The following is a 16,755-nucleotide window of genomic DNA, read 5'->3' on the forward strand; positions in this document are numbered from 1 at the left end:
GTCAGTATTGATGAGGGAATCCCTCCCACTGAGGTGTTGTATTCTGACAGCAGGAGGTTTTCCAGCCAACAGAATACAATGATTACTTCCAGCAGCTATAGCCATTGGCAGTGATAGAACGAAAAAAAAACCTGACAGGCTAGTTGTAATGAAGTTGATCGATAGGTCAACCAGCCTGCCCATGCATGGATCAAAATTCAGCCAGTTCCTGTTGAACTGTTTATGGCTCGATATAGCTAGATTGCCAGGGCCACCAAGTACCACCCAGTCATTTAGCAAACAAGGCCTAACAGTCAAATTGTGCCCCCTTCCTGCTTAATTACTCAAGACAGCCACCTTTTCTGTCTTCCATTGGCTGGCCCTGATCCAACCCTACTGTCTTGGTATCCTCCAAGTTTTAAAAAGTTTGGCGAAACCACAACTGATCAAACTTCTCAGAAGGAGATACCCATTAGTCTTTGTACTGCTTTGCTGAAAAGGCAAGGTAGCTTTCCAGTCACCAGGAAAATTTAATATTGGAAAACTTTGTGAAGCACAGTAAATAAAAGCTTACATGCTTTCTCTTGCTTCGTTGTGCATAGTCTGTAGACTCTTTGTATGAACTTTCTGTGGAGATGTGGACATTCCAGCAGCAACATTATTGCATTGAAGGGTGACAACCCCACAGCTGAAATGGTAAGAGTTGTTACCCTAGGAAATTAAGTAACCTGCTGGCATGATCATCAGGTATGATTTAATTGAATGCAAAAAAAGGTTTCCATTTTCACATTACAGGAACATATGCAACAACATATATGGTTGAGGTGTTTTGGTTGATGGTATCTGCATAAAAAAACATCCTAAGGTTTAGTGTGACTTTAATGGTTAACTATCTGTAGGTGCTCTTTGGTTGTGTCTTGATAGCTGACATAACAATTACTGTATGCTCAGCTGCACTGGCCTCCAAAGCTGAAGGTCTATCCCTACCACAGGCCCGTCTCCAGGCCGGAGAGGCCCTCCATACCTGCACCAGCTTGTCAATCCCGAGGGCCCGGTCTAGCTCAGCCAGTTCGGTCTCGTCTTTGCCGCTGAGGAAGGACACGAGCTGTTCCAGCAGGATCTTCTCGTCATTCAGTCCTTCCGTGGTGGTGGGAGGACATAGAAAATCATCAATCCTAGAGAGGAAGACAAAACAGAAGAGATAAGAGAGCTGGAGGCACAGCCAGCCATGGCAGAGGGCACCAAAACCCAATCTGTGACATGAAATAAAGAGAAGTGGCCTGGTTTCACACATACATTGTCTGTACTCATTATATTGTGTGTGGGGTGACCTTACCCCTCATCTTATTACATATAACCTGCTGTATTGTGCATCAAATCATTAAAGCAGTCTTTCTCAAACTTCTAACTATAGAAGAACCCTTGGAAAAGTTTTCAGGTTTTGGAGAATCTCCGCTGATAGGTATTAGACCTGCAGCACACAGTATATTAATGTGATCAGAAGGTTTTAGATAAAAAGAAATAAAGAATGGGGCATGCTTAACACCCATCCCCCCCACACACACACATACACACACACACTGACAGTGAAAATTGTAATAACCCTTTAAATTGGTGGCCCATGCAGGCAAATAATCAATCTGCTAATTTACTCTCATGAAGGAACCCCTAGCAATATCTGATAGAACCCCTAGTAATCTCTACAGGAACCCCTAACAATCTCTGGAGTAACTCTTGCAATCTCTAGAGGAACCCATATCTCTGGAAGAGCCCTACGCAATCTCTGGAGGAACCCCTAGAAACCTCTGGAGGAATCCCTAACGATTTCTGGAGGAACCCCTAGCTATCTCTGGAAGAATCGCTAGCAATCTCTGGATAAACCAATAGCAATTTCTGAAGGAACCTCTAGCAATCACTGGAGGAACCCCCAGCTATCTCTGGAACAGCGCCAGAGTTTCACGGAACCCTGGTTCAAAAAGCCTGCTTTAAAGGCTCAGTTCATCCAAAGCGGATATTTCAGTTTTTAGTAGAAGCTGAGCAGTTCCATCTCTCAATGACTTTATGGCTAAGATCTCTGTGGCTGAGATTTTGGTTCTGAGCCATCAGTCACTTCTTGGAGCCTAAGAAAGGCTCAGAACACTCTCCCTGCCTCTGTGCGAAAACATTGGGTGGTCAAAGTACCGGTTCACATCCAGGCAACGACAGATCTTGCTTTAAGATTGTCGTCTAATGTCTGTTGGTTGCTGGTGACCTCCAGTTTGTATTTTATGCAATTAAAGTATATCTATACCCAAGAACACACAGTTAATATACTGTACTTCAACTGTTTACTAGTCTTTGGTGGCTGCATTAGTGTTATTTTTTTTCCCAATTTGTTCTCATTATTACCTCTCTGTCCTTCCTGTCCTAGAGTGACAACGCTCACATATTCCACTGTATCTCTGGAGGTGCACTGTTGTTACTGCACTGCTGCACTCCTGATTTGGACTACAAACATCTCCTCTTCTACTGATCTCTATTACATGAAAAGAAGGTGTTCTATAGTACACAGATAGCTGGGAAAGATGATAACAAAGGTCTCCTAGCTATGAAATACCCTGTTTTTGTTAAGAGCAGCCTCACCAGAGCCAGTCGGTGGAAAGAATGATTGCCTTACAGTGGTGGTCCATGGGAAGAATGACCGCCTTACAGTGGTGGTCCGTGGGAAGAATGACCGCCTTACAGTGGTGGTCCGTGGGAAAAATGACCACCTTACAGTGATGGTCCATGGGAAGAATGACCGTCTTACAGTGGTGGTCCGTGGGAAAAATGACCACCTTACAGTAATGGTCCATGGGAAGAATGACCGTCTTACAGTGGTGGTCCGTGGGAAAAATGACCACCTTACAGTGATGGTCCATGGGAAGAATGACCGCCTTACAGTGGTGGTCCATGGGAAGAATGACCGCCTTACAGTGGTGGTCCATGGGAAGGATGACCGCCTTACAATGGAGGTCAATGGTAGGAATGCTCTTTACATTGGTGATAATGTCCCTTATAGACAGTTAAAAAAACATTGGTGTCTTGCAGCTGGCTCTGGCCCTGAAACTATGAAGGCACCATGAAATGGGAGGTCATTCAACTCCAGCCCAAAGAACCCCCAACAAACCCTGGTGGAACCCTAGGGTTGCATGGAATCCTGTTTGATGATAGCTGCTCTACGAGAATCTGTCACCTAATAGTTTTAATCATTTGAGAGATAGAGGACCAATGAGAAGCTGGTCAGAGATTTAACCTCTCTACCATGCCATGATTAAGTGTTCATATTTATTGTCAGATAGTTGTGGAGGAACAAGGATGATATGGGTTTTTGTCTACAAGACCAACACTACTAAGAACTGTTCTGACCTCATATGACCTTTCTTAGCACATGCTTCTTTTTCAGCCACAAGGGTTAAATCTGTTAGTCGGGAATTCCTGTCCGTTCTAAAGTTGCATGGAAATCATCATATGTAATGAATTAAAACAGGTCACAGTTGACCAAGGGGCCCCAGACCCCTCCCTCCCATAATGTCCCCCTCATCCCACAGTTTATCCGCTCCTGTGTGCGCATAGAAAAGGTATCGGGCTCCATGAAAATCTAATTACAGCCAGCACCGGTTTGGCTAATAAAATACTGCGATGTGGCAGGAAAACACAAGGTGGCTTTGATAGGGAATCCGTGGAGCACACAGTAACCAAGAGCTGAAATGTTTCTCCTTTTAGTGATAGATGAGTACCAGATGTGGGGAGCCAGAGCCTGCGCTGGAAGCAAAAACACGGCTGCAAATGGGACTCTACCAGGCTGCATTCAGCTTGCTGGTTAACTCCTTCGCTGTTGCCACCACAACTCAGGCATGGCCTTCCTATTTTACCTGCCAAAGATATTGTATTTCTGTCCATCCTGTCTTGAGATTTACACAGCTCTGCCACACAGGCCTGTCTGGCAGGGGAGGAGACCTGATTTTTCACTGCTGCAGATTAGTAGCACAAATAACCTGTGACTGGACAGTGAAAGGAGAATCAGCACGCTGACAAACTCATCTATCCATCACTCTGATCTCTCCTATCAGAATACTCCATGCATTGGACCACAGCTGTTTGGTTACTTGTGCTGCTTTTCTCTGATCCTTTCTGTACAGGAGCTGCAAGGGGCTGATACCAGGTCAAATTTGGGTAATTACACTGCTTGCATTTAAAAAAATACATTACGTTATATATAATTTATTATGGGTATGAAGTGCAGACCTACTCACCTATCACTTGCAAAGGAATGGTCACACAGAGTGCCTACTTTTGCTTTCTTTTTTTTTTTAAATCTTTCACATGAGCCTGTTTAGCTTTTGCTGCAAACTTCATCTTCAATTCAGGGATTTGCCCTGTAGTACTTTTTTCTGCCACTAGATGTCCTCAGTCTGGTAGGCATTCAGCCCACTTCCTTTGAGCCCAGGTCACCCTGGACCCGCCTACAGCCTATGAATGAAAAGAGACAGGAGAAGCAGCACAGTGATTAGCTGATCTCTCTGTCAATCTGCTGTTTCCTCCCATCAGCTTGCTCCTTAAGGTAAATCCAGTTTTTGAACCAAGAGTAGCTGCTGTTTGTGTTCCCATACTTTGCAGATTGAGGGCTTAAAGCCCAACTCCAGCCAAAATGTAAACAAAGGATAGAATACTCTCCCAATAGTACCTAGTCCCTGACAGCATAGCCTTTACTGCTTTTGAGGCTGAGCCAACCTGGACACTCATATACATAAATGGTGGACATGTCCAAAAATCCAAATATTTTGGACAAAAATGTAAATTTAATACTGTATCTTCTGGACACCAAGATCCATCCAGATTCCCCCATGGCACTCCTAAACAAATGCCTCCCCAGACATCACCAGTGAAAAGTTTGAAGCCAGGTTAATAGACAGAATATTCAAATACACCAAGATATGGCAGCCATGGGTTAAAATGCTTACCATTCTAAAGCCATGATATCCTACTTCCCGTTATCACAAGCATATGGTGCCATGACCCTTCTTGAAGGGTTCTTTCTGTCCTGGATTTCCTAAACGCCCTTCTTCTCCTGTATTTCTCCTACTTCCTGCCCCTTTCTGATACCCCCCAATGCATGTCTACAACATTGTATGGTTTACTCAACATGTTGGAGTTTGGAGCCTTTGAACATTTTGCTTGCCCAGCCTGATGATGTAATAAAGCAGTATTTACTCATGCCGGATCGGTGTCTTTGGTCATCTTGATTGTACGGCCTGCTATGACGTAACTCTTGCGCATGTGCACTGGAGTTTATTCACCTGGTATCAAGGAATTCTGGGGTTTGGCTCCTTTGACAATCTTGATTGTCTGGCTTTGGATGACACAAATCATGCATGTGCACTAGTATTTATTCACCTGGTACCGAGACATGCGGAGGTTTGGCGCTTTTGGCCACCTTGATTGTATGGCCTGGAATGGGTGATGAAAATGAGCACCTCAATTTATTTACTCCGATACCAGGGCATGCTGGGGTTTGGCATCTTCAGCCAACATGACTGGCTGGCCTGGTATGATGCAACTACTGCACATGTGCACCTGAATTTTTTTCACCCTGGTATTTCTGGGGTTTGGCACCTGTGGCCATCTTGATTGTCCTACCTGGGATGATGCAACTCCCATGTTTGTGAACCAATATTTATCTACTGCTGTACCAAGGCATGCTGGGGTTTGGTGTCTTTGGCCATCTTGATTGTCTGGCCTTGGATGATGCAACTCCTGTGCATGTGCTCCAGTATTTATTAACTTGGTATCAAGGCATGCTGGAGTTTGGTGTCTTTGGTCATGTTGGTTATCCGGCCTTGGATGCCGCAACTCCCATGCATGTGCACCAGTATTTATTCACCTGGTGCTGAGGTAGGCTAGGGTTTGGTGTCTTTGGCCATCATGATTGTCCAGACTGTGATGATGTAACTCCTACAAATTTGCACAGGAATTTATTCACCCCAGAACCAAAACATACCAAGAATTGACATCTACAGCCATCTTGACTGGCCGGCCTAGAATGAGGCAACTCCTGCACATGTGCACCAGAACTTATTCACCCGTGGCACCAAGGCATGGTACATTCTATCATAAAGTTGAAAGCAGAAAGGAAAGCAGGGGGTTTCTTTCGGGGTGTTTTTTGTTGCAGGAGACACAGTATGACTCTTCTGTAACAAAAAACCTTCATGACTTTTTTCTGGGCAAAGTTCCACTTCAATTGGAACTTCAGGCAAAATATAAAAAGTATCCTTTTCTAAAGTTCTGTATCCACCATTAAAAAAAATGAAATGTATTTTTTCAATACATCTAGTATAAATACCTAATCCTGTCTTTATACTGGCTTTCTATAGACCACTATACAGCAAGGAGGGAGGGGGACACTGCGTGTGCTGTTAGTGTAACATAGGGAAGATGAGAGGCCTATGGAAGCAGAATGTCAGCAGCCAATTTTTTCTATGGCTATGCATATGATGGATGTGAACCATTGCCATGACATTGAGAGAAAAACAAAAATATACACACACACACTACAGAGAATTCTGCGGTCTCATGAAACGCATTCTAACCCACCATTAGCCACTAGATGTCACCCCCCCAACTCAGCAGGCGAATAAGTAGATTATGGGAATGATGAAGGCCAAAAAAAGAATTCTCAGCTCTGCCGTGATCCTATTATGCCGGGGAGCTCAGGTGCCTTTGATTCCCTGTGAAAAGTAAGCAAAGGGGAGCGGGGGCTCGCCTAAAAAGAGGGGGATTAGTGCTCCGCGCTCCCTGGAGGAGAACATATTCTCCCATTGGTCTGCGCTAAACTCCCAGAAACTTCCCAAAGCTTTGTAAGGAGCTCAGACCCAAAAGAATAACAGGCCGCCGTACGCCTGCTAAAAATAGCAGGAGCGGCAGAGCCATGGTCTGTACTGTGTGTCCTCAGAGGACCCAGGGGGCCAGGTGCCGGTTCTGGAACACCAAAGCTGCACAGTCACATGTATATATATACATACACGTTCTATTTATAGATCTATATCTGTCCATCCTTCTCATATCTATCTATCTATCTTGTATCTGTCCATCCTTCTCATATCTATCTATCTATCTATCCATCCTTCTCATATCTATCTATCTATCTATCTATCTATCTATCTTGTATCTGTCCATCCTTCTCATATCTATCTATCTATCTATCTATCTATCTATCTTGTATCTGTCCATCCTTCTCATATCTATCTATCTTGTATCTGTCCATCCTTCTCATATCTATCCGTCTGTCTATCTATCTATCTATCTACCTACCTATCTATCTAACTATCTATCCTTCTCATATCTATCTATCTATCTATCTATCTATCTATCTATCTATCTATCTATCTATCTATCTATCTATCTATCTATCTTGTATCTGTCCATCCTTCTCATATCTATCTGTCTATCTTGTATCTGTCCATCCTTCTCATATCTATCTATCTATCTTGTATCTGTCCATCCTTCTCATATCTATCTATCTTGTATCTGTCCATCCTTCTCATATCTATCTATCTATCTATCTATCTATCTATCTATCTATCTATCCATCCTTCTCATATCTTGGCTTTGACCGCCTACAACAATGCGCTCTCAACAGCCCTTGACTCACTAGCGCCTTTAACCACACGCAACATCAGACCCCGACCGCTCCAGCCCTGGCAGACTGATCACACCAAAACCCTCAAACGACACAGTCGTGCCCTGGAGCGACTATGGCGCAAAACCAAATCCCAACAAGCCTTCACCCGCTACAAATCTGCCTTCCGCACCTACACCTCCTCCCTCCATGCTGCCAAACAGGCCTACTTCTTGACCCTCATCAAGGCCCTCTCCTCCAATCCTCGCCGACTCTTCTCTGCCTTCAACTCTCTACTCTCTCCACCCCCACCTCCACCCAGCACCTCACTCACTGCCCTTGAGATTGCCAATCACTTCAAAAACAAAATTGACACAATTCGCAAGGACATTGCCGCAACTCACACGCCCTCTCAACCCGTCCCCTCTCACACAGCTACCCCCCTATCCCCCCTCCCCCTCGACATAGCCCGCAGGGACTTCGTCGCTGCTCAAACTCTCTCCAACCCCCTTCACCCTCACTCAGCTACCCCCTCATCACCCCTCTCCCACAGCCCCACCACTGCTCTGACCTCCTCTTCCACCCCACCCTACATTCCTCATACTGAAGCTCCCCCAACACTCCGCACCTTTGACCTTACTACCATCGAGGAAGTCTCCAAGATCCTCTCTGATGCCCGCCTCACCACCTGCCCCCTCGACCCTATCCCCTCACAACTCCTACGACCTTCCTCCTCCTCCATCCTACGCTCCCTCACCCACATCTTCAATCTCTCCCTCTCCTCAGGCACTTTCCCCTCCCCTCTGAAACATGCACACATCACCCCCATACTTAAAAAGCCCTCCCTGGACCCCAATAACCCGAACAACCTCAGACCCATCTCCCTGCTCCCATTTACATCTAAACTCCTCGAGCGCCTAGTCTACACCCGCCTATGCTCTCACCTCAACGACAACAACCTCCTCGATCCCCTACAGTCCGGCTTTCGTCCCCTACACTCCACCGAAACTGCCTTACTCAAACTCTCCAACGACCTGCTAACCGCCAAAGCTAATGGCCACTATTCAGTGCTCCTACTCCTTGACCTCTCTGCGGCCTTCGACACAGTCGACCACCCCCTTCTCCTCAAAAAACTACACTCCCTCGGCCTCAGAGATTCTGCTCTCTCCTGGCTCTCATCCTACCTGTCACAACGCTCCTTCAGCGTTACCTATAATGCTACCACCTCCCCCTCACTCCCCCTCTCTGTTGGGGTCCCTCAAGGCTCTGTCCTTGGGCCCCTTCTCTTCTCCATCTATACCTCCTCCCTTGGCCAACTCATACACTCTCACGGCTTCAACTACCACCTCTATGCCGACGACACACAAATCTATCTCTCAACCCCCCACCTCACCCCCTTGGTCTCAGTCCGAATCACACACCTACTGAGCGACATATCAGACTGGATGTCGCTCCACTTCCTTAAATTGAACCTCTCCAAAACCGAGTTTCTTGTCTTCCCCCCAGCCCGGACACCACCCCCCATTGATTTCTCCATCACATCCAACAACGCTACCATCAAACCCGCCCTGCAGGCCAGAGTACTGGGTGTCATTCTGGACTCCAACCTATCCTTCCAGCCCCAAGTCCAATCTTTAACAAACTCGTGCAGACTCCACCTCCGCAACATCGCCAAAATCCGCACGTTCCTAACCCCAGAAACCACTAAACAGCTCATCCACTCCCTCATCATATCACGACTCGACTACTGCAACTCCCTCCTCACTGGCCTGCCTCGCCGCTGGCTATCCCCTCTTCAGTCCATCCTGAACACGGCTGCCAGACTCATTCACCTTTCCAACCGCACTGTCTCCGCCACCCCCCTCTGCCAATCCCTCCACTGGCTTCCGATTGCGCAACGGATCAAATTCAAAATCCTAACGCTGACGTACAAAGCTGTCCACCACACTGCCCCGAACTACATCACTGACCTAATATCCAAGTACCGCCCAGCACGCACACTCCGCTCCTCACAAGACCTCCTTCTCTCTAGTTCCCTGGTCTCCTCCTCCCATGCCCGCCTCCAGGACTTCTCCAGGGTGTCACCCATCCTCTGGAACTCCCTGCCCCAACCCATCAGATTATCACCTACTCTCCTCTCCTTTAGGCGCACCCTGAAAACCCATCTCTTCAGGGAAGCCTACCCCACCCCCTGCTAACTTGCCGACCTCCTCCACCCCTCCTACCACTCCATCCCCCACAGCTATCTCCTCCTGTGCCACCACCCCTTCCCTCCTAGATTGTAAGCTCGAAAGAGCAGGGCCCTTGATCCCCTCATGTCTTGCATTGTATTGGTATTGTTCTGTCACATGTTCTGTCTCCCTTTTGTAATGTACAGCGCTGAGCGAACTATTGGCGCTTTATAAATACTGTATAATAATAATAATATCTATCTATCTATCTATCTATCTATCTAGTATCTGTCCATCCTTCTCATATCTATCTGTCTATCTTGTATCTGTCCATCCTTCTCATATCTATCTATCTATCTTGTATCTGTCCATCCTTCTCATATCTATCTATCTTGTATCTGTCCATCCTTCTCATATCTATCTATCTATCTTGTATCTGTCCATCCTTCTCATATCTATCTATCTTGTATCTGTCCATCCTTCTCATATCTATCTATCTTGTATCTGTCCATCCTTCTCATATCTATCTATCTATCTTGTATCTGTCCATCCTTCTCATATCTATCTATCTTGTATCTGTCCATCCTTCTCATATCTATCTATCTTGTATCTGTCCATCCTTCTCATATCTATCTATCTTGTATCTGTCCATCCTTCTCATATCTATCTATCTTGTATCTGTCCATCCTTCTCATATCTATCTATCTTGTATCTGTCCATCCTTCTCATATCTATCTATCATGTATCTGTCCATCCTTCTCATATCTATCTATCTTGTATCTGTCCATCCTTCTCATATCTATCTATCTTGTATCTGTCCATCCTTCTCATATCTATCTATCTTGTATCTGTCCATCCTTCTCATATCTATCTATCTATCTTGTATCTGTCCATCCTTCTCATATCTATCTATCTTGTATCTGTCCATCCTTCTCATATCTATCTATCTTGTATCTGTCCATCCTTCGCATATCTATCTATCTATCTATCTTGTATCTGTCCATCCTTCTCATATCTATCTATCTTGTATCTGTCCATCCTTCTCATATCTATCTATCTATCTTGTATCTGTCCATCCTTCTCATATCTATCTATCTATCTATCTTGTATCTGTCCATCCTTCTCATATCTATCTATCTATCTATCTATCTTGTATCTGTCCATCCTTCTCATATCTATCTTGTATCTGTCCATCCTTCTCATATCTATCTATCTTGTATCTGTCCATCCTTCTCATATCTATCCGTCTATCTATCTATCTATCTATCTATCTATCTTGTATCTGTCCATTCTTCTCATATCTATCTGTCTATCTTGTGTCTGTCCATCCTTCTCATATCTATCTATCTATCTTGTATCTGTCCATCCTTCTCATATCTATCTATCTTGTATCTGTCCATCCTTCTCATATCTATCCGTCTATCTATCTATCTATCTATCTATCTTGTATCTGTCCATTCTTCTCATATCTATCTATCTATCTTGTGTCTGTCCATCCTTCTCATATCTATCTATCTATCTTGTATCTGTCCATCCTTCTCATATCTATCTATCTTGTATCTGTCCATCCTTCTCATATCTATCCGTCTATCTATCTATCTATCTATCTATCTTGTATCTGTCCATTCTTCTCATATCTATCTGTCTATCTTGTGTCTGTCCATCCTTCTCATATCTATCTATCTATCTATCTTGTATCTGTCCATCCTTCTCATATCTATCTATCTATCTTGTATCTGTCCATCCTTCTCATATCTATCTATCTTGTATCTGTCCATCCTTCTCATATCTATCCGTCTATCTATCTATCTATCTATCTATCTATCTATCTATCTATCTATCTTGTATCTGTCCATTCTTCTCATATCTATCTGTCTATCTTGTGTCTGTCCATCCTTCTCATATCTATCTATCTATCTTGTATCTGTCCATCCTTCTCATATCTATCTATCTATCTATCCATCCTTCTCATATCTATCTATCTATCTATCCATCCTTCTCATATCTATCTATCTATCTATCTATCTATCTATCTAGTATCTGTCCATCCTTCTCATATCTATATATCTATCTTGTATCTGTCCATCCTTCTCATATCTATCTATCTTGTATCTGTCCATCCTTCTCATATCTATCTATCTTGTATCTGTCCATCCTTCTCATATCTATCTATCTATCTTGTATCTGTCCATCCTTCTCATATCTATCTATCTATCTTGTATCTGTCCATCCTTCTCCTATCTATCTATCTATCTATCTTGTATCTGTCCATTCTTCTCATATCTATCTGTCTATCTTGTGTCTGTCCATCCTTCTCATATCTATCTATCTATCTTGTATCTGTCCATCCTTCTCATATCTATCTATCTTGTATCTGTCCATCCTTCTCATATCTATCTATCTATCTATCTATCTATCTATCTATCTATCTATCCATCCTTCTCATATCTATCTATCTATCTATCTATCTATCTATCTATCTATCTATCTATCTATCTATCTAGTATCTGTCCATCCTTCTCATATCTATCTATCTATCTTGTATCTGTCCATCCTTCTCATATCTATCTATCTTGTATCTGTCCATCCTTCTCATATCTATCTATCTTGTATCTGTCCATCCTTCTCATATCTATCTATCTTGTATCTGTCCATCCTTCTCATATCTATCTATCTTGTATCTGTCCATCCTTCTCATATCTATCTATCTTGTATCTGTCCATCCTTCTCCTATCTATCTATCTATCTTGTATCTGTCCATCCTTCTCCTATCTATCTATCTATCTATCCTTCTCCTATCTATCTATCTATCTATCTATCTATCTATCTATCTATCTATCTATCTATCTTGTATCTGTCCATCCTTCTCATATCTATCTATCTTGTATCTGTCCATCCTTCTCATATCTATCTATCTATCTTGTATCTGTCCATCCTTCTCATATCTATCTATCTATATATCTATCTATCTATCTATCATCTATCTCATGCTCTCTCTCTCTCTCTGTGTAGTACATTGGTATATCATGTTGGTCCTCTCCTCTCTATAGGTCTTGTTTTTCTGCCTCTCCAGCGGTTGCAGGGTTTAGAGGACAACATATGGTTGGGGCCCAGGGAAGGGATAGCACAGACCACAACAATACTATGGCCGGCGTACAGGCCGATGTATTTTTCACTTACTGCACTCCCTGACATGCATATTCATGAATATTCCAATAAAGACACATCGGGTCAATCTAGTTCGGCATCTGAAAACACTTTGTGGGAAGATTGGTGTGTTCCCGGGTTCTGTACTATGATAATGAGTTTATTTAGAGAAACAATTTGCTAGAAAAAAAAATCACATCAGCTATCTTCAGAGTGTTCAGAGTCAAAAAGGTTCAAAATCACAGTATATAGTATATATGATATACGCATATGAAAAGGGCGGAACAGGGACAGTCAGGCTAGGGAGAAAAGGGCTAGATGATGCTGGAAATCCTCCATTCAGGAAAGGTGGCAGGCTTTATGACCCCATAATGAAAGGGTAACTTTAAGACCAATCCATTCCTAGCATCTATCTGGCCCAGCAGGGGATATGCGATTCAACAAGAATACTAGTGACATAAACAGAAGTATATGCTTTAACATTATAGGTTGAAGTGACGCCCTTGTAAACCTACACTCTCACACATTCAATCTCCAGGTCGTCTTGGGGTACTCACTCTTCCTGTGTGCTTGGAGTCACGCGGTTCAGAGGTGTCAAGCTATCAGACCAGGGTATTTGGTCAGTGATTCCAGAATGTCCGAATTGGTCCGTAATTCCCAGGTCTGGGTCTGGGTGACCTAAGGGGTAAAATAAATGGTTACCAAGAGCCACCAAGAAAAAAAAGCAATATAGAGGATATCATTATACACCCCACCTCTAAAAATGCTAGTTGTCTGGCAGTCAGGTATATTGTCTGCCTTCAATAATTAGTCACTGACCTTGTATAAGTATGCAGATAAGGATTTCTGACTTTTTTGCCTATTTTCCTGATATGTACACTTTATTGTGGTCAGCAACACAAAGTATTGAAGTCCGGGAGTTAGAATGACGTTTTTGGACATCTGATTATCACACGTTCTATATGGACAACAGTATGTGGATTTCCCTTCAAATAATAAAGTTCAGATGTTTCCAGGGAAGGATACAGTTAATGTTACAACATACAGAGACATTTTAGACAATTGTGTCCTTCCAATATTGTGGTAGCAGTTTGGGGAAGACCACTTTTTGTTCTTCCAGCTCCCAAAAGATATTGTTTGATCAGTTTGGTGTGGAAGAACTTGGTTTGCCTGGACAGAGCCCTGACCTTATCCATACTGAACACCGTTGAAATGAATTGGAATGCTAATTGGGAGCCATATCTTTTCCAACATCAGTACCTGGCTTCAACTCTACTGAACACTTCTGGGGTGAACTGAAACACCACTTGTGATCCAGATCTTCTCATCCAACATCAGAGCCTGACCTAAACTCTATTGAACACCTTTGGGATGAAAAGGTACGCCAATTTTGAGCCAGGTCTTCACTTTCAATACCAGTACCTTTCCTCGACCCTACTGAACACCTTTGGGATGAACTAAATAGCAATTGTGATCCAGATCTTCTCAGCAAAAATCAGGACCTGACCTCCACCCTACTGAACACTTTTGGAATGAACGCGAATGCTAACTGTGACCCGGGTTTTCTCATCCAACATTAGTTTTTAAACTCAACCCCACTAAACACCTTTGGGATGAATTGGAATTCTGATTGTAAGCCATATTTTCTCTTCCAACATTACAGTACTACCTGACCTTAACTCCATTAAACACATTTGGGAAGAACTAGAAGCCAACTGTGACTGAGGTCTTCTCATGCAACATAAGTGCCTAAACTCAATCCTACTGAACAACTTTGGGATGAATTAGAAAGCTGATTGTAAGCCAGTCCTTTTCCAACATCAGTAACGGACTTCAACCCTACTGAACACTTATGTGATGAACTAGAACATCGTTTCTGAGCCAGGTCTCCTCACCCAACATCAGTGCCTGACCTCAACTCTACTGAACACCTTTGGGATGAATTGAAATGCAAATTGTGAGCTAGGTCTTCTACAACATCAGTACCTGACCTCAACCCTACTGAACACCTTTAGGATGAATCCGAATGCCATTTGTGAGCCAGGTCTTCTCATCCAATATCAGTACCTGACCTCCACCCTACTGAATACCTTTGGCATGAACTAGAATGTCAATTGTGATCCAGATCTTCTCATTCAACATCAGTGCTTGACCTCAACTCTAGTAAATGTATTTCAAGTAAATTGGAATGGTGATTGTGACCCAGGTCTTTCCATCCAACATCAGTACCTGACCTCAACTCTACAGAACACCTTTGGGATGAACTAGAATGCGAATTGTGACCCAGGTTTTTCCATCCAACATCAGTGCCTAAACTCAACCTGGCTGAACACCTTTGGGATGAATTGGAATTCTGATTGTGAGACAGATTTTCTCTTCCAATATCAGTACCCGACTATAGCTCCATTGAACACATTTGGGAAGAACTAGAAGTTATTTGTGACCCAGGTCTTCTCATCCAGCATCAGTGCCTGACTTCAACTCTACTGAACACCCTTGGGATTAATTGGAACACTGATAGTGAGCCAGGTCTTCTCATCCAACATACTGTAAGTACCTGACCTCAACCCTACATAAACACCTTTGGGATGATTTGGAATTCCATTTGTGAGCCAGGTCTTCTCCTCTAACATCAGTAACTTAGCTTGACACTACTGAACAATTTTGTGATGAACTAGAATGCTAACTGTAACTCAGTTCTTTCTATCTAACACCAGTGCCTGGCCTCAACCCTACTGAATACTGTTGTTCTTTATTTGGAAGATTGACTGAGACCCAGTTCTTTTCATTCAACATTAGTATATGACCTCACAAATGGGTACAAGGGTACAAATGCTCACAGACACCCTCCAACATCTTGTGGAAAACCTTCTCAGAAGAGTAGGTGAAACTCTGTAATACTGACCATGGTTTTGGAATAGGATGTCCAACAAGCTCATATAGGTGTAACGATCAGGTGTCTACAAACAAAAGGCTTCAATGGGAATGTAAAAATCTATGCACAATGTGTGATAAAAACACACGTTCTCAAATTTGTCCTAAAGCTTTATGAACAGGGAGTCTGTTTCAATACACATTACGCAGCCATGGTCCACTGTTGTCACCATCAGGAAACCTGCCCTGAGGAATGCTATGCAGCCATCTTTGGATTACATGTAGGCAAGAGATAAGCTGCACTGAGAGGTAACAAAAGATTAAAAAAAGGTAATTTTTTTTTTAACTGCAATTGTTTGTGCAGTGTTTTGTCAAACTAAATGGCATTCAGTTGGGCTTTACATTTACTTTAATTCTTCCATGTTTCCATTGCTCATGATGCCTGAGAACAGGCAGAAGGACCTACATTCTGGAGTGCAGGCTATTACTCAGTCTCATCAGACGTCCTCTTTATCTGCAGCTATAATTTTAAAGCCGCAAGATGCTTGGGTTTTCTTAGCCCGGTGGGAGGACGTTAACACGCGCATACGCACTTCTGTCACATATCACATTTTCCGCTTGGTCCTCCATATGTAAACCGTGTTCATATAAACAGGTCTGCGATGAAAGCCAGATGCCCCATGGGGCCTAATCTGTGTTTGGGCACTTACCACACAGATTACAATTAAAAACACCCATAATAAGCCAGAGCTTGGTCTGCACACATCCAAGTGACAGAATTTGCTGTGGTGGACTACGGCAGATTTGTGAGGACCCCGGAGTAAGGGAAACTTTCCCTGCCCTCCTGAGGAGGGTTAAACTGTGCCAAGTCACTCCTTGTTTTACATCAAACTAGGGAAGCACAATAATGGTTCACAATGATGTTTTTGGTGCTTTTACATTTATATT

At 43.3% G+C, this 16,755-nt stretch overlaps 1 protein-coding gene across 4 annotated transcripts in view; it reads right to left on the reverse strand.

Moving 5' to 3' along the window:
• Nucleotides 1-16,755, reverse strand: part of NCOA1 (nuclear receptor coactivator 1) — a 641,218-nt gene that overhangs the window by 12,306 nt on the left and 612,157 nt on the right. For all 4 annotated transcript variants that reach the window (XM_089688167.1, XM_089688169.1, XM_089688166.1 and 1 more), the window contains 2 exons: nt 13,491-13,611; nt 1,004-1,154 (listed from right to left, as the gene is read on the reverse strand). In XM_089688167.1, the coding sequence (XP_089544293.1) occupies nt 1,004-1,154; nt 13,491-13,611 (272 nt within the window). The remainder of the gene's footprint in view (nt 1-1,003; nt 1,155-13,490; nt 13,612-16,755) is intronic.

This window comes from Staurois parvus, unplaced genomic scaffold (assembly GCF_062004578.1).
Source record: "Staurois parvus isolate SC_StPar_1 unplaced genomic scaffold, SC_StPar_1.0 ptg000448l, whole genome shotgun sequence".
Lineage (NCBI taxonomy): Eukaryota > Metazoa > Chordata > Amphibia > Anura > Ranidae > Staurois > Staurois parvus.